The sequence below is a fragment of the Pygocentrus nattereri genome, chromosome 26 (assembly GCF_015220715.1).
Source record: "Pygocentrus nattereri isolate fPygNat1 chromosome 26, fPygNat1.pri, whole genome shotgun sequence".
NCBI classification, from domain to species: Eukaryota; Metazoa; Chordata; class Actinopteri; order Characiformes; family Serrasalmidae; genus Pygocentrus; species Pygocentrus nattereri.
In genome coordinates this window covers 8,532,905-8,553,050 of record NC_051236.1, presented here as the reverse complement: position 1 = coordinate 8,553,050, position 20,146 = coordinate 8,532,905, and the positions used below count along the sequence as shown (strand labels likewise).

At 37.9% G+C, this 20,146-nt stretch overlaps 1 protein-coding gene across 1 annotated transcript; it reads left to right on the top strand.

Annotated features, from left to right (window-relative positions):
- The first annotated feature begins 12,149 nt into the window (after positions 1-12,149).
- Positions 12,150-18,834, top strand: LOC108433657 (adenosine receptor A1). Its single transcript, XM_017708371.2, has 2 exons — positions 12,150-12,781; positions 15,335-18,834. Exons 1-2 carry the CDS (start codon positions 12,354-12,356, stop codon positions 15,960-15,962), a joined length of 1,056 nt encoding a protein of 351 aa, XP_017563860.2. The 5' UTR covers positions 12,150-12,353; the 3' UTR covers positions 15,963-18,834.
- The last annotated feature ends 1,312 nt before the right edge of the window (positions 18,835-20,146 follow it).

The window sequence follows — 20,146 nt, the reverse complement described above, 5'->3', positions numbered from 1 at the left end:
TGCTACATCTGTACCAAATTGTCAAAGCATAATTATGTATTATTCATTGTGCTAAGTAGCCCACATAGTGTGAGATTATTGCTTTGAAAAACAAAGGCTAAAACCAAACTTGCGAAAATTGCTAAGTCGGTAAATTTGTCTGTAAAGAAATCAGAATAATTTTTGCATCTGTATTAAATACAGTGGTGAATTATTCAACATTACACTTTATATTAAATGTTGTGAATTAATGGATAAGTGTGTCCTAATAAGTAATTACTCATTATTTGTATATTAGTTAACTGTTCTTTAAAAGTTATTACATAGTAACTGTTAAGTACTATTATATATTGTACTTAGTACTTAATATTATTATACTTAGTAATTAGTGACTCAGTACTGTTAACTCATAGTTTAGGTTGTTATTATTTCATAGCTTTAGCTTATTCATTTACTATGTAATAACTTTGTGTCTCTCACAATAAAGTGATCATTTCTACTCACCATAATTAAGACTTAATTAGGAGTCATTGTCTAGTTGACTTGAGCAGATCAGTTCAGTTTATTTTAAATTTCATCCAATCAAAGGCTCTTTAGATATCCAGGAATATGCTTCCTTGGCATTTTGATGACTTAAAATTTGAGATAATAAAATAATGTGATGACTGATACTGTTAAGGTGCATATTTCATCCTGTTGCATTGTAAGGGGAACCGTATACAGACGTCTTTGAATAAGTGGCCTGTGTTTTAGGCCTAACCAGTATATCCACTTAGTGAAAAATCACACCTGTTATCTGTCAAGTGTCATATTTTGCTGATATATATCCCCCATGTGATATTTTATGTTATATATCACCAATAGCTAAAACATTCAGTTTTGGGTACACCCTCCATTCAGAGGGTCAACAAAGTTTCTGCTGTGATTCACAGTGAATTGTATAATTCATGGTTAGTTCATGGTTTGATTAGTATAATTCAGCAGCAAACATCATCGCTTTACTTGGAAGGATACATGAAGTAGTAAATAATGCTTAATTATAGGAAGTAAAGAGTAATTAAAGAAAAGACAGATCTGAGGACTGTGAGGCAGCAGAATATGTGAAAGGGAAAGAAAGTGTCCAATAAATCTCAAAGACTGTTTGTTTCACAATGGACTGCAAAGTGGAAGAAAATTTCCGTGATAAATCAGCAGAATAACAGATAATTAATAGGATTACAAATTAGTTCTTGTGTTACTTCTTCAGAGCAAGCACACTTCAGTTCATTAGCAGTGCAATAAGCAGACAGCAGTTAGTGCACAGTTAATGAGTAATTAAACTATGATCTAATAACAAACGAAACTCAGTTAAACTCACAAATTACTAAGCACTTAATCAATTACTAAGTAATAAATAGTGCTCAATTACTATTTTAGTAATATGTAAACAATGTTAATAATGTGTATTTGCAACACTTAATGTAAAGTGTTACCAAACATTCTACTTTATAAGGAAAAAAATGAGAAGCCTGCTCAACATGAAATGATATAGTAACAGATCTCATGGATTTTCTTGAGTTGACTCAGTTAAAGTTCACACAACTCAAACTTCTTAGCCGAGTTGAAAAATCGCCCAGCTACTGTTTCTAGGTCTGCATCTCATTTAGGTAAACAGTTTCTCCACTAGCAGGCACTCCTGCAATCACTCAGTCCCATCTGGCATATGTTCCTCTTGGGATTCTGGATATGGACAGCTGTGGCATTGCTGGGATTCAAACTCACAACCTCCTGATGTTGAGATGAATGATTAGACTGTTGCACCACTTGAGATGATGCCAAGCTTTAAAGGTAAAACAACAAATATTTTCTCCAGTGTATTAAAGATTTGTAGAGACAAAAACAGAGTTGCTTCATGTGTTTCTGAGTGGACAGGAGGTTGTGAGTTTGAGCCCCAGCGATACCATAGACATCCAAGAGGAAAAGATGTCTAGCAGGACCGTGAGATGTAAAGAGCCCTGGATAGTGGGGAAGCCAGTATAAAAAACAGGTTCACTTTATTTACCAAACTGAGATGCAGAACAAAAAAATGAAGAGAACTTTTGACTCAACTAAGAAGTTTGAGCTGTGGGAACCCTTGTGTCCTCAAGTTGGGTCAACTCAAAAAATTAAAGAAATGTAATCAGTTACTATACCACATTGAGTTGAGCTGACCTCACATTTTTAACAGTGAATGAAATAATGAATTTTTAAAATAGGTTCATGAGACCAGACAAAATGTACAGACGGGCAAAGCAGAATCATACCATTTCAAATTTGTTTAGTAGGAACTTTAACCAGCAGACACGTTATGTTATAGACTTTACAGTGAGCTGTTATTTTTTTTGCTGAAATTACATTTTTAAATTGAACATTCATTAACATACAAAAAGTAAAAATTGTCCATTGTCAATCATTTCAAATAGACTATCAAAAACTCATTGATATAGGAAAATAAACTCCAAAATGATCTCTGATATTCAAATGTTTAGCTACCACATTCTTAATTGTGGTTTGACCGTTTGACGTGCATTCACATGTTTTTTGCTGCTGTTGGAACAAAACCTCACATCTCCTAAATGGTAGCTTTACAGGTGAAGGAGAAAACCTACATTACTTTCAATGTAAGTCAATGGAACCAGACTTTTTTCCAAGTCATTTTTGAAATTTATTTTGGTCCATCCTTCATGAAATTTACACACAATATAAAGGCCAACATGCTTTTTCAAATTATGTCAAAAACCAAAAAAATCGACAAAAATGGAGATACGAGGTTTTGTTCTGACAACAGCGATAAGACTGCTTTAGAATTTACAACCAAGCTTAAACAAATATTTTTTTCTAGCAATTGACAACTACATACAAAGAGTCTGTGAGCATCAACAGTGCAGAAATGAGTTGTCTAACGATAGCACTGAGTCAGAAAACCCTGCCTTCTCCGTTACAGTAGAGGCTCAGTTAGGACACTGGTAATGTCTTACTTTATTGCACCCGGTGATTAGAGTGTTTTCCATTTACTCCTATTAGCTGCAGCTCACATCATCACCAAGTCCAGTACGCCTATAATCAGATTCATTATTGCTGTTGGTACGCTGCTGACATCTCTGGGGTGCAACCAAATGCCTGATGTGATGTTTGCAACAAGAAGACTCTTGTTACAAAGCAGTGTGGTATAGCTGAAAGTGCTGGAGGCTCGTGACATGCAAAAATTATGCTCCTAGCACAGAAAAAAAGGTGTTTGAATTTACATGACTCAAATGTGCTCCACGCAAATGAGCCAAAATACACATTTGAATCACATAACCTTCATGCAACCTTTTTGTCAATGAGAGCGATGATGTTATTTACAAGACTTGGGTTATTGAGGTTCTCCAGCCACATTTCTCTTAAAAATCTCTCTTTACTGGGGTTAGAGGTTGAAAGTTTCCAATTCTATGAAACCAATCGAACCAATGAAATGTAAAATTAAAAAAAGTGATTAACTTGCATACAATTTTCAAATTGCTGTCAAATCTAAACATGGAAAAAATCAATGCTTCTCCTTGATTACAGATACGTTCTATGACTCATCATTCTGAGGAACTGAAAAACATCCGGACGCTTTTATGAGCAGATGTTTCAATCTTGATTGATTAAACTATATCAGTGAAGTTAACGTACTCTTTGAAGAAAACATTGAGTCAGAGAGCAAAAAAGGATATTTATCCTGTTACAAGACTGCAGTGGAGTTTTATAATAATTAAAAGTTCTTAATTTTGGCAAGTGTAGTAGCCAATTTAGCATTCTGGCTTTTTAAAGGGCAATATATACATATAGAGAGAGCGACAGAGAGAAAGAGAGAGAGAGAGAAGTTTCAGTGTGTAAGCATTTGGATGGGTGCAGAATTTTTGTTGTTTTGGCTCCTCACTCAAGTACCTTGGATTTTTTATTAATCGGTGACGATGAGGGTAAAATGATCAAAGCGGTGCCAGAGTGGGTAATCAGGTAAGTCGGTAGAATCCCCGGTGGGCCAATTGCGTTTTGGGCTTCTTACTGTGAGGTAAGGTGAGGTACAAACTCAAGCATTAAAGCACAAGAACACTCGACAAACTGTTAAGACAAGCTATAAATTATTCAACCAAGGCTGGATACGTAGAAATTGAAGGGTAAAACCAGTAGCCCACCCATCTCAGGTGGTCCAGCTGATTGTAACTCATACAGTGATTAAAGATTAGATGAAGCTGAAGTTAGCTTCTTATTCTTATCTCCTTTCCACATTTACATTCAGACACCTGCTCAGGTGCTAGTGTATAATTGCTGCACTATGTAAGACGGAACAGAACTTCCAACAGGAAGCTAAAATCAGTCTTGAATGATTATCAAATTAAATGTGACAGTGTGCTACTGGCTAATTCAATAGACAGTGCTCCGCTAAGTTTATTAACTTACTGTTTTTTGCAATTTTCTTACCTGAATTGTGTAAAGAAGAACAGCAGGGGCAAAAACTGCAGAAAACCAAGGTGTGAAAAAAGCTCACTCAGGAGGATGAGGAGATATCCGAGCAGGTGGGTAGTGAGGAATTTCGACAGATAGCTAATGCTAGCATCATTTATAGCATAGTGACCATCATGATTGTGTCCCATTTAAACAAAACTTTTCGTCAGTTTTCATTTTATCACTATCTAGCCACCTTGTTTATCTCAGTATAGCATATAAATGATAAACAGGAGATAGGAGTAAGAATATAAACAAGTAATAAGAAAGAAATGCTGCAAAAACGAACACAGAACAGAAGAAATGTCCTCTGAAGATACTCAAAGGTGATGGAGCCATTCAAACTAGTAAATTCTACGCAGCCTAAATGTTCACAGTAAAAGTAAGCTAGTTTCTATTTGAACAGATAATAAATATCACTGCATCTTGCGCATACATTTTCAAATACCAACAATGCATATGACTGATATTTACCACAGTACACATCATAACACAGCACATTTTAACCACTAGAATGAATATCAAGTCCTATCAGTGATTTTCCATGATTGACATCCTATACCCTTTGAAAGTTCTCCAGAAACATTTCCATTGTTTCCATTGCTTTGCGGCATTCCTGAAGTTTCCTGTGTTTTCTGAGTTTGGAGCACATTTGTAAAATGAAGCTCAAGTGTAGTCATTTTGAAAAAAGTCTTTTCTGAATTTGCATCACATTTATGTGTTTACAACACATTTACTGTACTGTGCTTGCGTCATACTGTATTTGCCACTTTAAAACTTCAGCAAATAAATTTACTTAAATTTGAGTTGCGCTCAAAAATATGTAACCCCTGCTGAGACAGTAAGGATTTACTAATCATAAATAATAAAACAATAAATTCAACTCTTTATAAAGACCTAGATCATTTTTAAACTACCTTGTAAAAGTGACCTATTCAGATTGATGGTGGAAATGTATGATGTGTAAAAGGATATCTTCTTAATCCAGCCATGTCAAAATTATTCCACCCCTATTTAATATTGCAGGTTTTTAAATCACTGATAGTCTTTAAGGGTACAAAACTGTGCTACAACACAATTAAACCTTTGGGAACTATGCATTGACAATTTGCTTCAACTGTGAGACATATATAAATCATGGCAAAAAAGGCATCTACAAGAAGATACCCCAGACACTTAAGTTCCAAGAGGCACGGTAGGAAGTATCATAGGTAAGTTTAAAACATATGGCACAGCAGCAAATGTACCCAGGCATGGAAGACAGAGCAAAATTTCACCAAAAGGAATCAGACATTTGAACAGAACATCTGAGAAAAAGCTTCGCATTACTGCCAAAGACAAAGTGTGACCTGATAAGACCGGAACAAAAATATCAGTGAATACGGTAAAGAACACTACACAAGCAGGGGCTTCATGCCTGGACACCTTGCCACAATCCACTCTTGACCAAAAAGCACATAAAAAGTCAACTTGAAAATGCAAGGATTTTGGACACCTGTGGAGTTGTCAGACAAGGTGTATAACAAAAAAACAACACTATACTCATGGTCAGGCATGGAGGTGGGGAAGTCATGTTGTGGGGGTGTTTTGACGCTGCTGGAAATGGCAATCATGATCATGTAACTGGCATCATGGATTCTTTGAACTGCGAGGCCATTATGGTGAAGATTGTGCAGTCATCAGCGTGTAAATTGAAGCTTGGTGATCATTGGACTTTCCAGCAAGTCAATCAAAGCTTGATTTAGGGACTGGTACTGGAACGTCCTTGAGTGGTCATCTCAGTCCCATGAAAATCTTATGTGGGATCTACAGAATGCTGTGGCGATATGGAAACCAAGGAACGATTATAACCTGAAAGCTTTTGAACTTGAGGAGTGGGCAATGATTCCAGTAGGGTCAGAAGCTTGTGAGCACCTCTCAGAAATATGTATTAGAGGCTATGTAAAGTGTAAAGAATGCTATAAAATAATGACTTCGGAGGTTGAGTAATTTTGCACATGAACATTTGTGGAGAGAATGATTTTTCATTTGGAAGTTAGCAGTAAACTCAACTTTATGTTCTACACTATTCACTAAAGCCTTGTTGGATATATTTTCACATCAGTTTATTTATATCATTAAACTATCTGGTACATTGAGAGGAATGAATAACTTTGAGAATGATTCTGGGCAGGCCTGTGGAGTTCTGGGAGACCAAGCTTATGACAAAAACATCAAAAACACCATTTTTTGTTAGTTTTGTTTGTTTTTTGTTAGTTTTTTGTAGTTTTAGTAATTTTTTTTTATTCTTGAATCTTTGACTATTGGTCAAGATACAAATATGGCTATATGCTGATATGCGCAGCAGTATTTCTGCATGACAAAGAGAACTGTTTGATGGATCTACTGTAGTCTTTCATGATGTATCAGCTCATTTGTCACTAGTAAGCTTCTCGTTCCAAGCAGTTGATGTTTAAACACTCTGTTTTGGCTATACCATTTTTCATGATGGCCTCTTTTACAACCGCTGCACCTTTGCTTTACAAGTCCTTGCATTAAGTCCTAGATATGTTCTCTTGACGTCTCACACAAGATGAATTAAAGCTGACAGTCTCCACGCTGCTCTTATTGATTTGTTTTAAACTACAAAATCAATGCAACAAATGTTGTATCACTGTCTGAATAATTACAGACTGCATTTTATGTTAAAATATGTTTGCTACTTGTTCAAATGTTCATACTTCATTTGACAGAGCAACACTAAAAAGTCACTGTGTGAAAAGTAAGTAAGCAGTGGATTTGATTATTACTGATCGTCAGCAGCATAAATCAAAAACTCATACATAGTATAGTGCATTTCCAATTACTCAAATGTCTTTTATATATTGATGCTCCAAGATAAATGTAATCAATGGTTTCAAGGTGACATGACAGAGAGGGGGATAGGACAGAGATGCCACTGAAAAATGGAGTGAGGTAAATGAAAGTTAGTGGAGTTCCAGCTGGAGTGTTTAATACATTTTCACTATTCAATACTACAACGTTTGATTATATTGCTTTGAAGGTCGTCTCCTCCTCACCTCTACTGTTCCTTTTAGTTTATCGCCCTCCTAATCCTGCTGCAAGCTTCTTGTTTGAACTTAATGAAGTCCTCACAATCATCTCAACTCTTTGCTCTGCCATAATTGGGCTTGGTGACTGCAATATCCATGTTGATACTCAATGCTCTTTCACATCTGAGTTCATTTCAGTTATAGAGTGTTTTAACTTAATGCCGCATGTTGATTTTCCAACTCACATTCATGGTCTACTACTGGTTTGAATGATATCTCTGTCTCTGGTTCAGTTTCTGTTATCTCTGACCATAAGTTCATTGAATGTAGTTTTCATATTTCTACCCCCCTCCTCCACCCTGAGAAAAAAATCTCTGTTGTATATTGTGATATTAGGTGAGTCAATCTCTCAATCTGTTTGCTGCTTCTCTTCAGTCTTCAGCCCTGTCTGACCTACAAAACCTATCATCCCCTGAGAGCATGGTTTCTCTTTATAATGAGACTATTTCTGGATTGCTTAATAATTTTGCTTCAGAGAGTTCAACCCTGAACTAAGAGTACTGAAGGCCATTGGTCAGCATCTTGAGCGCCTTTATAAAAAAACTGGCCTTACTGTCCACTCTCTACTTTACAGTCAACCCACCCAGAAATATAGGAATGCCCTTAATGCTCCTCCAACATATATAATGCTAAGTCTAGTCCAAAAACTCTCTTTCGAACTGTTAAACTCCTCCATCTTTCTGTGTCAACGTGCCCCCATTCAGCTGAGCTATGTCAGGCTTTTCTACATTCCTTCAAATATATATATGAAAGATATTCATTCAAATAAAATGAATCAGATCTATAGTTTCTTTCCTTCTACTTCTCAGTCATTCACCTTTACTGATTTTCCTACTTTAAACACAAAGCTAACTTGTTTCACACCTGTTGACTCCTTTTCTGTCTCTGAACTCATCACTAAGTCTAACGCTTCCTCCTGTCAGCTTGACCCTGCCCCCACCCCTCTACTCCAGGCCTGTTCATCTGTAATCAATACTCCAATTGCTACAGTGATAAATTAACTTTCTTCTGGTTTGGTTCCTACTGCCCTTAAAACTGTTGCAGTTCCTATACTTAAGAAACCTGAATTGGACCCGAATTCTCCTTCTAATTATAAACCCGTCTCACACCTTCCATTTTTAGCTAAAGTAATGGAAAGAGTGGTTGCCTCCCAACTCCAGACATTTCTCAGTGATAATGCCCTCTATGAGCCATTGCAGTCTGGTTTCCGGACTCACCACAACACTGAGGCAGCTCTTCTGCGAGTCGTTAATGATCTTCTCCAGTCTGCTGATAGTGGTTCTCTCAGTATTCTCCTTCTCCTTGACTTAAGTGCAGCATTTGATACTGTTAATCACAATGTCCTCATTTCTCATCATTTCTCTATTGGTATCACTGACACAGCCTCACAGTGGTTCAGGTCATATCTTACAGTCAGACAGACAGTTTATCACACTAGGTCCACAGAAACTGATAAAAAAGTCTTACTGGTTGGCCTTTACTATTAAAATCATCCAATTTTTCAGTTAGTATCGATGGCCTGCTTGTTAAGCCTGCACCTGTTGTTAGAAATCTTGGTGTTTTACTCAACTCATCATTTAATTTTGATCTGCATATCAGGTTCCTCACTAAGACTGCATTCTTTCATTTACATAACATTGCTCGTCAAAACTTTGGTTCATGCCTTCGTTATGTCCCGTATTGACTACTGTAACTCCCTCTTTGTTGGTCTCCCTGTAAAGTCTATACAAAAGCTACAGTACATTCAGAATTCTGCAGCTAGAGATCTCACTCTCCATACTAAGCGTTCAGCTCACATCACCCCCATTCTCTCTCAGCTACACTGGCTGCCGGTCTCGTCCCGTATAAAGTTTAAAATTTTACTACTCACTTTCAAAGCCTTGTATAACCTTGCTTACCTCAGAGGACTGCTGATCTCTTACACTCCCTCTCGCTCTCTCAGGCCTTCTTGTCATAACTTACTTACTTGTCCCACGCACAAGACTTTCCACTTTGGGAGGGAGGTCCTTCAGTGCCATGGCCCCCAAACTCTGGAATTCTCTTCCTTAATCCCTCTGTGACTGCTCTTCTTTTTCCTCTTTCAAATCTGACTTAAAGACTTTTCTCTTTAATACACATTTTTCTTTCTCCTCCACTGCTTAGTTTTTTCTCTTTTTTTGCCCTTGCTATGTGAAGCGACCTTGGATATGTGAAAGGCGCTATATAAATGTAACTTATTATTATTATTATAACTATTATTATTGTTATTTTTATTATTATTATTATTTTATATTCCAGTATACAGAGTTGACAGCACAGAACATCTTGTGAATATATTTCAAAACACTTTCTCAATATATTTAAAAGTAAATGCAAACTTCTCTACAGAAACACATGCTGTGTTAGTACTGGAATTTTGTGCTGGAATTCCCAGAAATTTTTACAAATATGAAAGCTACATACGGAAAAATGCATTAAAAACCCAATACAGTGCAAAACCAGACAGCACCCTTTATTCATTTATTTTCCAGTCAAAACAGCCATTAAGTTCAAGCTACTCATTTATCAAGAGATATTTCTGAGGAGGTCAGATATAAGATAATCTGTATGCTTGCATAAAGAAGGAGAAAGTCTAATGGGAAAAAAAACAAAAAAAAAAGATGAGGAGAAAATGGAACGTATAACATCAAGTAAGACCTGATAGACCACCAGAGTTGCTCTCATCAGATAAACATTTAAAGCTTTCCTGTTCAAGAGAGAGGAGAAAATCAAGCTGCTTCACATCTGAAAACACACACAGCTGTTTCTGTCCATCCTTCCACTGTGAGAAGACGACTCAGTGCTATTGGTCTGAAAGGATGTGTAGCTGTTAAGAACCTCAACATGTTTCACACATGAACTGGCATGCTTTGGATCATGAGCTGTTCATTTTTTTGTAATTTTAGTCCATTTTAGCCAAACCTGGATATCTGTTCTTGAATCTTTGACTGTTGGTCAAGATACAAATATGCCTATACGTTAAAATGTGCAGCAGTACTTCTGCATGAGAAAGAGAACTGTTTGATGGATCTATTGTAGTCTTTCATGAAGTATCAGCTCATTTATCACTGGTAAGCTTCTTGTTCCAAGCAGTTGATGCTTAAACACTCTGTTTTGGCAAACAAAAGAAGAAGAAAATTTGCAAACCAAACAAGGAAGCTGCTGGTGTTCTCCGATCATTGGACTGACCACCCCAGATTTCCAGATTTCCAGATTTCAACATTGTTGAATGTGTTTGGGATTACTTGGGTCATGAGAAGTAGAAAATATAAGCAACGTGTAAGACTGAACCTTGGAGGGTTCTGCACATTTCTTTGAATAACTAAAAGCAAGTCTCCTGAAAAGATTTAAAGTTGTAATAGCAAAGAAAAGGTGGACACACTAAATGCTAAAAAGGTAAGTATCTTTAATTTAGTCATTGACGTTTGTGTAATTTTACTGTTAATTATGTATTTTCTACTTTGTTTCTGTTGCTGAAAATGAATGTTTTATATTTAATGGATATTTAACTGAAAATAATGATGTGGGGGGGAGGGGGTGCCCTATCTGCTACAGAGTGTGTAGTTATGTGTGTATCAAAACATGTCAAAGCGAAAGAAGCATGAAGCAAGAACACCAATCAGGGCACAGTAGTCACTTTGTTTTGAGCTTGTTTTGACCTGTTGGTCATACCGACTCAGTTTAAGCACACAGTGAGAGTGCAGAGCCACTCGGTTCTCCCTGATGGAAACTGTTTACCTTCAGTGTTTTGTGCTTATGATCATTTTAATAGACGTCAGCGTCACTAATTAATGACGTTCTATTAAAAGACTGGTTTACCAAGAGTGACACTATAGTGTATAGAGTATAGTATGACACTACACTATAGAGTATTTTCACCTAAAATGAGTTCATGAAGCAAGTCTTGTTACAAAAATGATAGTAGTACACTAGAGTCATCTTTTAGTACTTTTACATTCGATACTTTTGTACTTTTACTCAAGTGGAGGTCTAAAGGGAGGAACTTGTACTTTTACTGGAGTAATATTTTACCTTGGGTATCTCAAGTACATGGTTTGTGTACTTCGTCCACCTCTGTTCATAGGTGAATGTTCAAATGCTTCTCTATGATAGAGAACCTCTTATAGTCAATTATTTAAAGAAGCTTTTGAAATTATTCTATATAGCCCCAAATGGGTACCTATATTGTTAGAAATAAAAATAAATTAATGTAGCACTGTATAGAACACTATGCGTCACTTGGCCCAAAGGCTTAGTGAAAGTTTAATGAGCAAATTTCTGTCTATCCTTTCTGATAAAGTGGGTTTGTTTTAAATTAAATCATTAAATCGTGACAACCACTGGAGAACAATTTGATTTCTTACATATGCATGGTGAGTGAGTCTGTTGGAGCCTTTGTACATTTCTGACAATGAGAGAGAGAGAGAGAGAGAGAGAGAGGAACAGGGCCAAGTGAAGCACTTGTGGGAGGAGGAGGAGGAGGAGGATGCTGTTGCAGTGAGCGACGTACCCCTCCCATTGAAATACTGCAACAGGAGAAAAAGAGAGGGAGAAAATAGAAAGAGAGGAAGAAGATAGAAGCTTAAAGTCACAGTGAGCAGCTTGGCAAACTTCACCTGATCCTCACATGGCAGCCAGAGAGCCAGCGTGGGCTGGAAAAGCTGGATTCTTTTCGCTCATCGAATCCAAGAGACCAAGAAGAAAAGATTAGAAGCAGAATGGGAATGTTGCTACAGATGTGCGTGAAAAGAGAGAGGGAAGGCTAGAGGAAAGAGAATGTCTTCTGTTTCACAGAAGGAGAGACCTAGTACCTCTGAGGTACAGGGACCTGTGGTCAACATAACGGAGATGCCATCCTCTCCAGGGATAGAGCACTGGGAGCATGTGGACATGATGTACATCTCCATCGAGGGCACCATCGCTCTGGCTTCAGTGGTGGGGAATGTGCTTGTAATTCTAGTGGTGAGCCTTAACCGGGCACTCAGGGACCCTACCTTCTGCTTCATCGTGTCTTTGGCGCTTGCAGACATCACTGTGGGTGCCCTGGTCATCCCGCTGGCAGTGTTCATCAGCCTGGGGCTGAAGACATCGTTCTATACCTGCCTCTTCCTCTCCTGTCTGCTTCTCATGATTACCCAAAGCTCCATCCTCTCCCTGTTGGCCATTGCCATTGACCGCTACCTGCGCATCAAAATTCCCACCAGGTGAGTGCCGCCAAAGATCCCTTCCACCTGTCACGGTCAACTGCATCTGCGGTCAGCCTCTTACTCTATTATTTCTTAGAATGAATGGGTGGGTGCCTTCTGACAGAATTGAATTAAATCATCCATGTGAGTCAGTGAAATGCATCCTGGCTTTCGCTGACTCCAGGACATTGGATTCCGAGAAGTCTGCTTGCCTGGCAGTAAGTCATCAGATGATTTCTTGATTACAAGCAATAAAAGGGAATTGTGAACCAGTCTGCACCAGCTGGTTTTTGGAGGTGTTCCAGCAGGACTTTATTACTTCCATGTGGACATCATTTAATGTAAATATAAGTCAGTAAATATAAGTTGACTGTATCGATAGTACCTTCACCAGGTCTCTTGCTGAAATTACTGAAGAACAATATATTTCCACCCAGTGTGATGCAAATCACAGGGGCTGGATATGCAAGGCTTTTAACGAAATGAAACTGCTTCTGCCCGTCAGCCGGAATGACATACCTGCTGCCGTTTGCATTTTGGCAGGCAATCTAACCACTTTATTTGCTTACTGTGTCAAAGAAGAACAAGGCAATTTTGGAAGGAAGAGCAAGGTGCTTTTGTTCTGTATGTGCGCTAATTTGCCGCATTCATTTGTGAGACAATATAAAACAACATCTCAAATAATATCATTGGACTCCAATGTATGGGTGTCTATAGTCAGAATATCTTGCATGCAAAGAAAATATAAGACTAAAGCAAGATAAAACAGGCAGATATGACCATTTCGACCCGTCAGTCATATTTTGCTTTGGGATAAATTGCATTATTAACGTCTTCTCTTGAACTGCAATCGTGAAAATGAAGCTCTAACTCAAACAGAAAAGTGCTCATTTCAGCATCTTTGGTCAATTCACATCCACTATTGTCCCAATGCTATGCCCACATGTGGCACTACCAAGCCAAATCATATATCACTCAAAAACATGCTACCTGTAGAATCTAAACAGACTGGCCAAATTTCATTGCTGTCCTGAGAAAAACATGTATGTCCAATTTATTTTCATTTTTCAATATCATTTAAACTTTACACTGTGTTAAAATTTCATGATGAACAGACCAATTAATTCAGAAATTCTCTACATGTAGAGGCAAAAATCTAAGCTATACCTGCAGCAATTAAATTTTATTTTTAATAAGCCTAAATATATTTAAGGAAAATACAGGGGAATTTAATAACATCACTTTTAGCTGAATTTGTGCAATTGTTGTGCTATAAAATTACTTGAAAAGCACTTTATAACAGTGTTATCTTGATTAAACGATTAAACAATGATATTTTAATAATAATAATAATCTGTTCTCTGTTCTCTCTGGAGACTGCCTTTACAAAAAAAATAATAGGTTCTTGATTTTTAAAAATATGCACATGTATGCATATTAAACTCAATAACACTTCATTTGTATATATAAATCTCATTTTTGCAAAATGTCTGATACAAAAAAATCTAGGAAGAATTTTTTTAATCAACTGGAAGTGAAGCCAGAACTTTTACAATGGAAAATGTTGGAGTCAATGGAGTGACAAGGTAGTGTATTCTATAGGATTACAATACACTAGCACAACAAAAGAAGGGCAAAAATTCTTGTTCACTGCAGATTTTTTCAGAGCACACTGTTAACTTAAAACATGTCCTGTAGTTAGAGCATAGAAGTTGCATGTTTACGCTGCCCTTGCTTCAGGTTACTCAAGAGTGTAATGATAAGAAAGCTAGTCTGACAGAAAAGAGTGAGGTTATGAGTGAAAAATGATTTTGACTTTAAATTAGCATCATGTAAAACTTTCACTCATCACTGGAATCTAGACTGTCATTAAATGCACATACATACCCAGGTGTAAAAGGCAGTGACAGTGCTTGGTAATTATGAGTAACATGAGTTCCAAGACAGTCCTGCTTTAAATTACAGTAAAATACCCAACATGTTCTCTGTATTTACTAAAGTACAATTATTTGAGTAAAAAGTACCGGGTAAGCATTAGATTTAAAATGACTGCATACAAATAAATTAGAAAGAGTCATTTTAAATCGAATGCTTACCCGGTACTTTTTATTCCTGCCTAATATATGTAATGCCTAATATATGCAATTATATGTCTTGCTACTGTAATTTCCCTCTGGGATCAATAAAGTTCTTTCTTTATTTCTTTTCTGTTTTTTCTTTCTTTCTTTCTTTCTTTCTTTCCTTTCTTTCTTTCTTTCTTTCTTTCATTCTTTCTTTCTTTCTTTCTAGCTAACCACCCACCCATCCATCAACCAACTCATCTATCCACCCACTTATCCATCCACCCATCCATCCACCCACCCATCCATCTCTTGGCCACCACTTGGCTTGGCCCGTATAATCAACTGTAGTGTTTTGCCTTACAACCATTCAGCTAGGATGCCAAAGGGATATTATATGTGTGTGTATCAAATAACTACCTATAAAAAGGTGTCATAGGGAGAAAAGTGTATGAAGACATGATGTAAATATTCCACAATCTTTAACATTGTTTCTGTCTTGCATTGACAGGTATAGCATCATTGTAACGCAGCGGCGAGCATGGGTAGCAGTGGGCTTGTGCTGGCTGAGCTCTGTTATTACCGGATTGGTTCCAATGTTTGGATGGCACCAAACCCTGAATGACAGCAGCACATCACCAATCGAGTGCCAGTTCACCTCTGTCATATGCATGGACTACATGGTGTACTTCAACTTCTTTGGCTGGGTGGTGGTCCCCCTCACCATCATGACTGGGTTGTACATAGAGATCTTTCGCGTTATTCGACGGCAGCTAAACCGCCGCGCAGAGGCTTCCAGCGACTCCAGCAAATATTACCACAAAGAGCTCAAGTTAGCCAAGTCATTAGCGCTGGTGCTCTTTCTGTTCGCCCTCTGCTGGCTGCCAATTCACATAATGAACTGTATCACATACTTTTGCCCCAAATGTGGCTTGCCAAAAAGTGCTATATATGTGGGCATCTTCATGTCCCATGTCAACTCTGCCCTCAATCCACTGGTGTATGCATTCCGGATCCAGCGCTTCAGGGCCACACTGGTTCAGATTGTCCAGCGCTGCATGCTCTGTAAAACTCATGACCCCAGTCCATATCCATCTGGCCCTCTGCCTATTACTGAGAAAACTGTTGGCAACCTGTAGCACTGCCATCTAATTCTTGCTAAAGTGGACAACTGTTAGTCTGCAGAGCTAGAATACAGACACAGAGTGCCAAAGCCTAAAAATAGTTACTTAAACAAGCAAACTTATTCAAACAAAATTTAGGCCAACTTGATGCATCATGCCATAGCAAACTGAGCTTTTTGACAATGGGATCAACTGCCTTACAGGAGAATTCCAGTGTTGTTTCAAAATATCCCCACAGTTCCATCATTCAGATGTCAAAAGTGATTAGATGTGAAATGACTCATTGTAGAGAAGCCTATACAATGATAATTTCTTTACTGTGAGGGTGATAGGAACCAGGGGTCACAAAGTCTACAACACAAATATAGCTATTCTATTTACAGTCCATAATGAGTTTTCAAATGTTGATATTGAAAAATAGTGGTAAATTGTAAGAAATACAAAATTATTGGGACACTCCTCCTCCTTATTAAGTTGAGGTGTTTCAGGCACATGCATTGCCAAGAGGGGGATAAAGTTAAGCACATATCCTTGCAGTCTCAATAGACAAACGTTGGCAGTAGAATGGGTGAATACTGAAAAGCTCAGTGACTTTAAACATGGAACTGTCATAGGTTGCCACCTCTGCCACAAGTCAATTTGAAATGTCCTGCCAGATCTTCCCCTGTCAACTGTAAGTACTATTATCCCATCACGCTTCTCCATTTGTCAGGCTGATGGACGAGTCTGAGTTTGGCGAATGTCAGGAGAACACCTGACTGCATGATGCCAACTGTAAAGTTTGGTAGAGGAGGGATGAAGCTATGGGGTTCTTTTTCAGGGGTTGAACTAGACCCCTTAGTTCCAGTGAAGGGAAATCTTAATGCTTCAGCAGACCAAGACATTTTGGAGCTATATGCTTCCAACTTTGTGGGAACAGTTTGGGCAAGAACCTTTTCTGTTCCAGCATGTCTGAGTCCCAGGGCTCAAAGCAAGGTCCATATAGGCATAGCTGGGTGAGTTTGGTGTGGAAGAACTTGACTGACCCACACAGAGCCCTGACCTCATCAAACACCTAGGACGAACTAGAGCTGAGATTGTGAGTCAGGTCTTCTCATCCAACATCAGTGTCTGACCTCACAAATGCTCTTCTGGATGAATGGGCAAAATTTCCACAGACATACTCCAACATCTTTTAGAAAGCGTCTCAGAAGAGTTGAAGCTGTTATAGTGGCAAAGGGAGAACCAACTCTGTATTAATGCCTATGGATTTAGAATGGGATGTTATAAAGGCTCATGTAGGTGTGATGTGTAAGTGTCCCAATACTTTTGTCTGTATAGTGTACCTCTCTCCCGTGGATCATTTTAGTTTAATAAAAAATAGGGTTAAGGCTCCAGCCTTGTTACAGAAGTACTCTAAAACAACGTCTACCAGGCATCACCTGATATTTTTGTAATAATTTTCGTGTAATAACTTTCTGTAACGGAGCTTTTATAGGCATTAAACACTTTGGACAACTGGTTTCTATTATCACCACCGTGAAAAGAAATGATTCTGTAAGTTTCTCAAGAATGAAGCATTTCACATCAAACCACTCTGAGTTATTTTATTATCTCAGTGATTTAATTATACAGACATTAATGAAAATTTCAGCATTCAGAAGTAACTTCACTGACTTCAGATATGAAAGTCTGTTTTTTATCTGAAGAAGCTTGAAACAAAGGCATATCAATGCGTCTTGTGGTTACTAAGCTAGCTTCCTGCTCCCAGTGCCATGGAATAAAAACACAAGAGGTAATGTCCAGAGCTCCATCTACAGCCCCTTCAGATATTACTAACCTGCTGCTTTTCTGATGCTGGTAAGCATGCTCATATGCAAGACAAGGCATTATTTGAGAGTATTTCTGAGGAGCCAGTGATAGAAAGGCATTATGAGGAGTGAAAATGGAATAAACACATTAAATTGATGCACTTATTTGGGAATGTATGTTTTTGTTTCTTTACAGACTCCCTAACTAAGAGTTTACAGTAGTAGAGTCATTCTTTAAGTCAGACATGTCAAACTGGGGACCCTCCAGGACAAAGTGCTGCTGTGATTAGCATTTACCCTCATCTGCGCTCTGAATTCAGTTTGTGAAGGCCTTGCTAATTAGCTGATGAGTTGAATCAGGTGTGTTTAATGAGGTACTGTGCTGAAGTTTGCAGTGTTTTGGCCTGTGAGGGTTGGATCATGACACATGTCTTTTAAGTTGTCTCTGTTAAAGATCTATGTTTCAATTTCTGCATGGATAAAATGTTAAGATGTAAAGTCAGTTAGAGTGTTCACAGTGGTGGTAATGAAACAGGCATCTGTAGCATTTAATTTCTCTGAAAGGCACCTCAGAAAAAGTAGTAGTAGTAGTAATTGTAGTAGTGTAAGATCACTGGTGGTTTTGGATAGTAAGTTCCTTTACCATGAACTTTCAAGATAAAATTATGTGGAAATATACATGTAGTAGAATTTCCCTTTAATTCACTTGCTTCTAGTATACTTTTTAGGCCAAACTTGGATGCAATCATTTCCACCCACTGGGCTCTGTCAGTACCCTAAGGGTTGATTTGGATTAAGCACTTAGTCTTGAACTAATGGTGGTTTTTCAACATTATAAATTCTTTTTAGCATAAGATACGGCTTATTCTGGGTTTGGGAAACTGGCCTTACAGTTTAGTTAAAACTGCACTGTAATATACCCAAATATTTTCTAAATTTTATATATACACTCACTAGCCACTTTATTTCTCCTTGCTAGTAGAAGGTTGGTTTGCCTTCAGAACTGCCTTTATTCTTCATGGCACACTTTCAACAAGGTGTTGGAAACGTTCCTCAGAGATTTTGGTTGGTTATTTGAGTTCCTCTTGCCTTTCTATCATCTGGAACCAGTCTGCCCATTCTCCTCTGACCTCTCACATCAACAAGGCGTTTTTGTCCACACAACTGACCGCTCACTGGACATTTTCTCTTTCTTGGACCGTTCTCTGTAAACCCTAGAGATGGTTGTGTGTGAAAATCCCAGTAGATCAGCAGTTTCTGAAATACTCAGACCAGCCCATCTGGCACCAACAACCACGCTACGTTCAAAGTCACTTAAATCCCCTTTCTTCCCTATTCTGATGCTCGGTCTGCACTTCAGCAAGTTGTCTTGACCACCTCTACATACCTAAATGCATTTAGTTGCGGCCATGTGATTGGCTGATTAGCTATTAGTGTTAACAAGCAACTGTACCTAATAAAGTGACCGGTGAGTGTATATGAACTGTAGAGAACCAATTCCAAAAAGTTATTTTATTAAAAAATGCCCCAAAATAATAAGTGATTTCAATAAATCACTGAGTTTGGATATTTTTTCCAGAACAGTCTCAAGAAATTGAAAATCATTGCAGCAGCCTGGTGTGGAAAACAAGTGCAGCATTTTGCAGTTATCCTCTACTCCACATGTGTAAGGCTCCAGTCCTTAAAGGCCAAAGCACTGCAGACTTCAGCAGACTGCCTCAATAAACACACCTGATTCAGCTCAATTTGACACGCCTGCTTTTTTCTCTACCACAGGTGTGAAGAGGACCAGCACAGTTTGTGTATTTTCCTTGCTATAATGCTTTAACTAAACCTGGCAATTAACTATTGAGTTAAATCAGGTGTTTTTGAGCAGGAATATTGCCAATTTGTACACTGCACTACCCGCACTGAACACCTTAAAATTCCTTCATACATTGATATTAATGCTTGACATGCAACAATGTTATAGTAACTCCATGCAGTATGAACACAGAAGCACTGATAAGGAGATTTTTCTGAATTTCTATATAATCAAAGCATTACGATGTTAACAAAGTCATTCAGAGTGGTTTGATGTGGAATTCTTCATTTTGGAGAAACCTAGCAAATTTTCACAGTGGTGGTGATAGGAACCAGGCATCTAAAGAGATTAATGCCTCTTCAAGTTTGCTCACAGAAAGCTGTTACATGAAATTGTTATAAATATGCTGCCTAGAGCCTGGGACATTGCTTTATGGTAGTTTTGAGGGATGGTTTTGGCCTAAAACATATTTTTTACAGTCAGTTCATGGCAAAGAATGACATGTAGGGCATTGAAAGGTAAACAAGTACCTGAAGATAAAATGGCTATATTTGTGTTGTAGACATTCTGACCCGTGGCTCCAATCACCACTACTGTAAAGAAAT

What these genes read in the sequence shown, in the direction of transcription:
- LOC108433657 (XM_017708371.2), top strand. Translation starts at nt 12,354, where the DNA reads ATGTCTTCTGTTTCACAGAAGGAGAGACCTAGTACCTCTGAGGTACAG. An exon ending in CGCATCAAAATTCCCACCAG is followed by an intron (nt 12,782 to 15,334) that starts GTGAGTGCCGCC and finishes TTGCATTGACAG; the next exon opens with GTATAGCATCATTGTAACGC.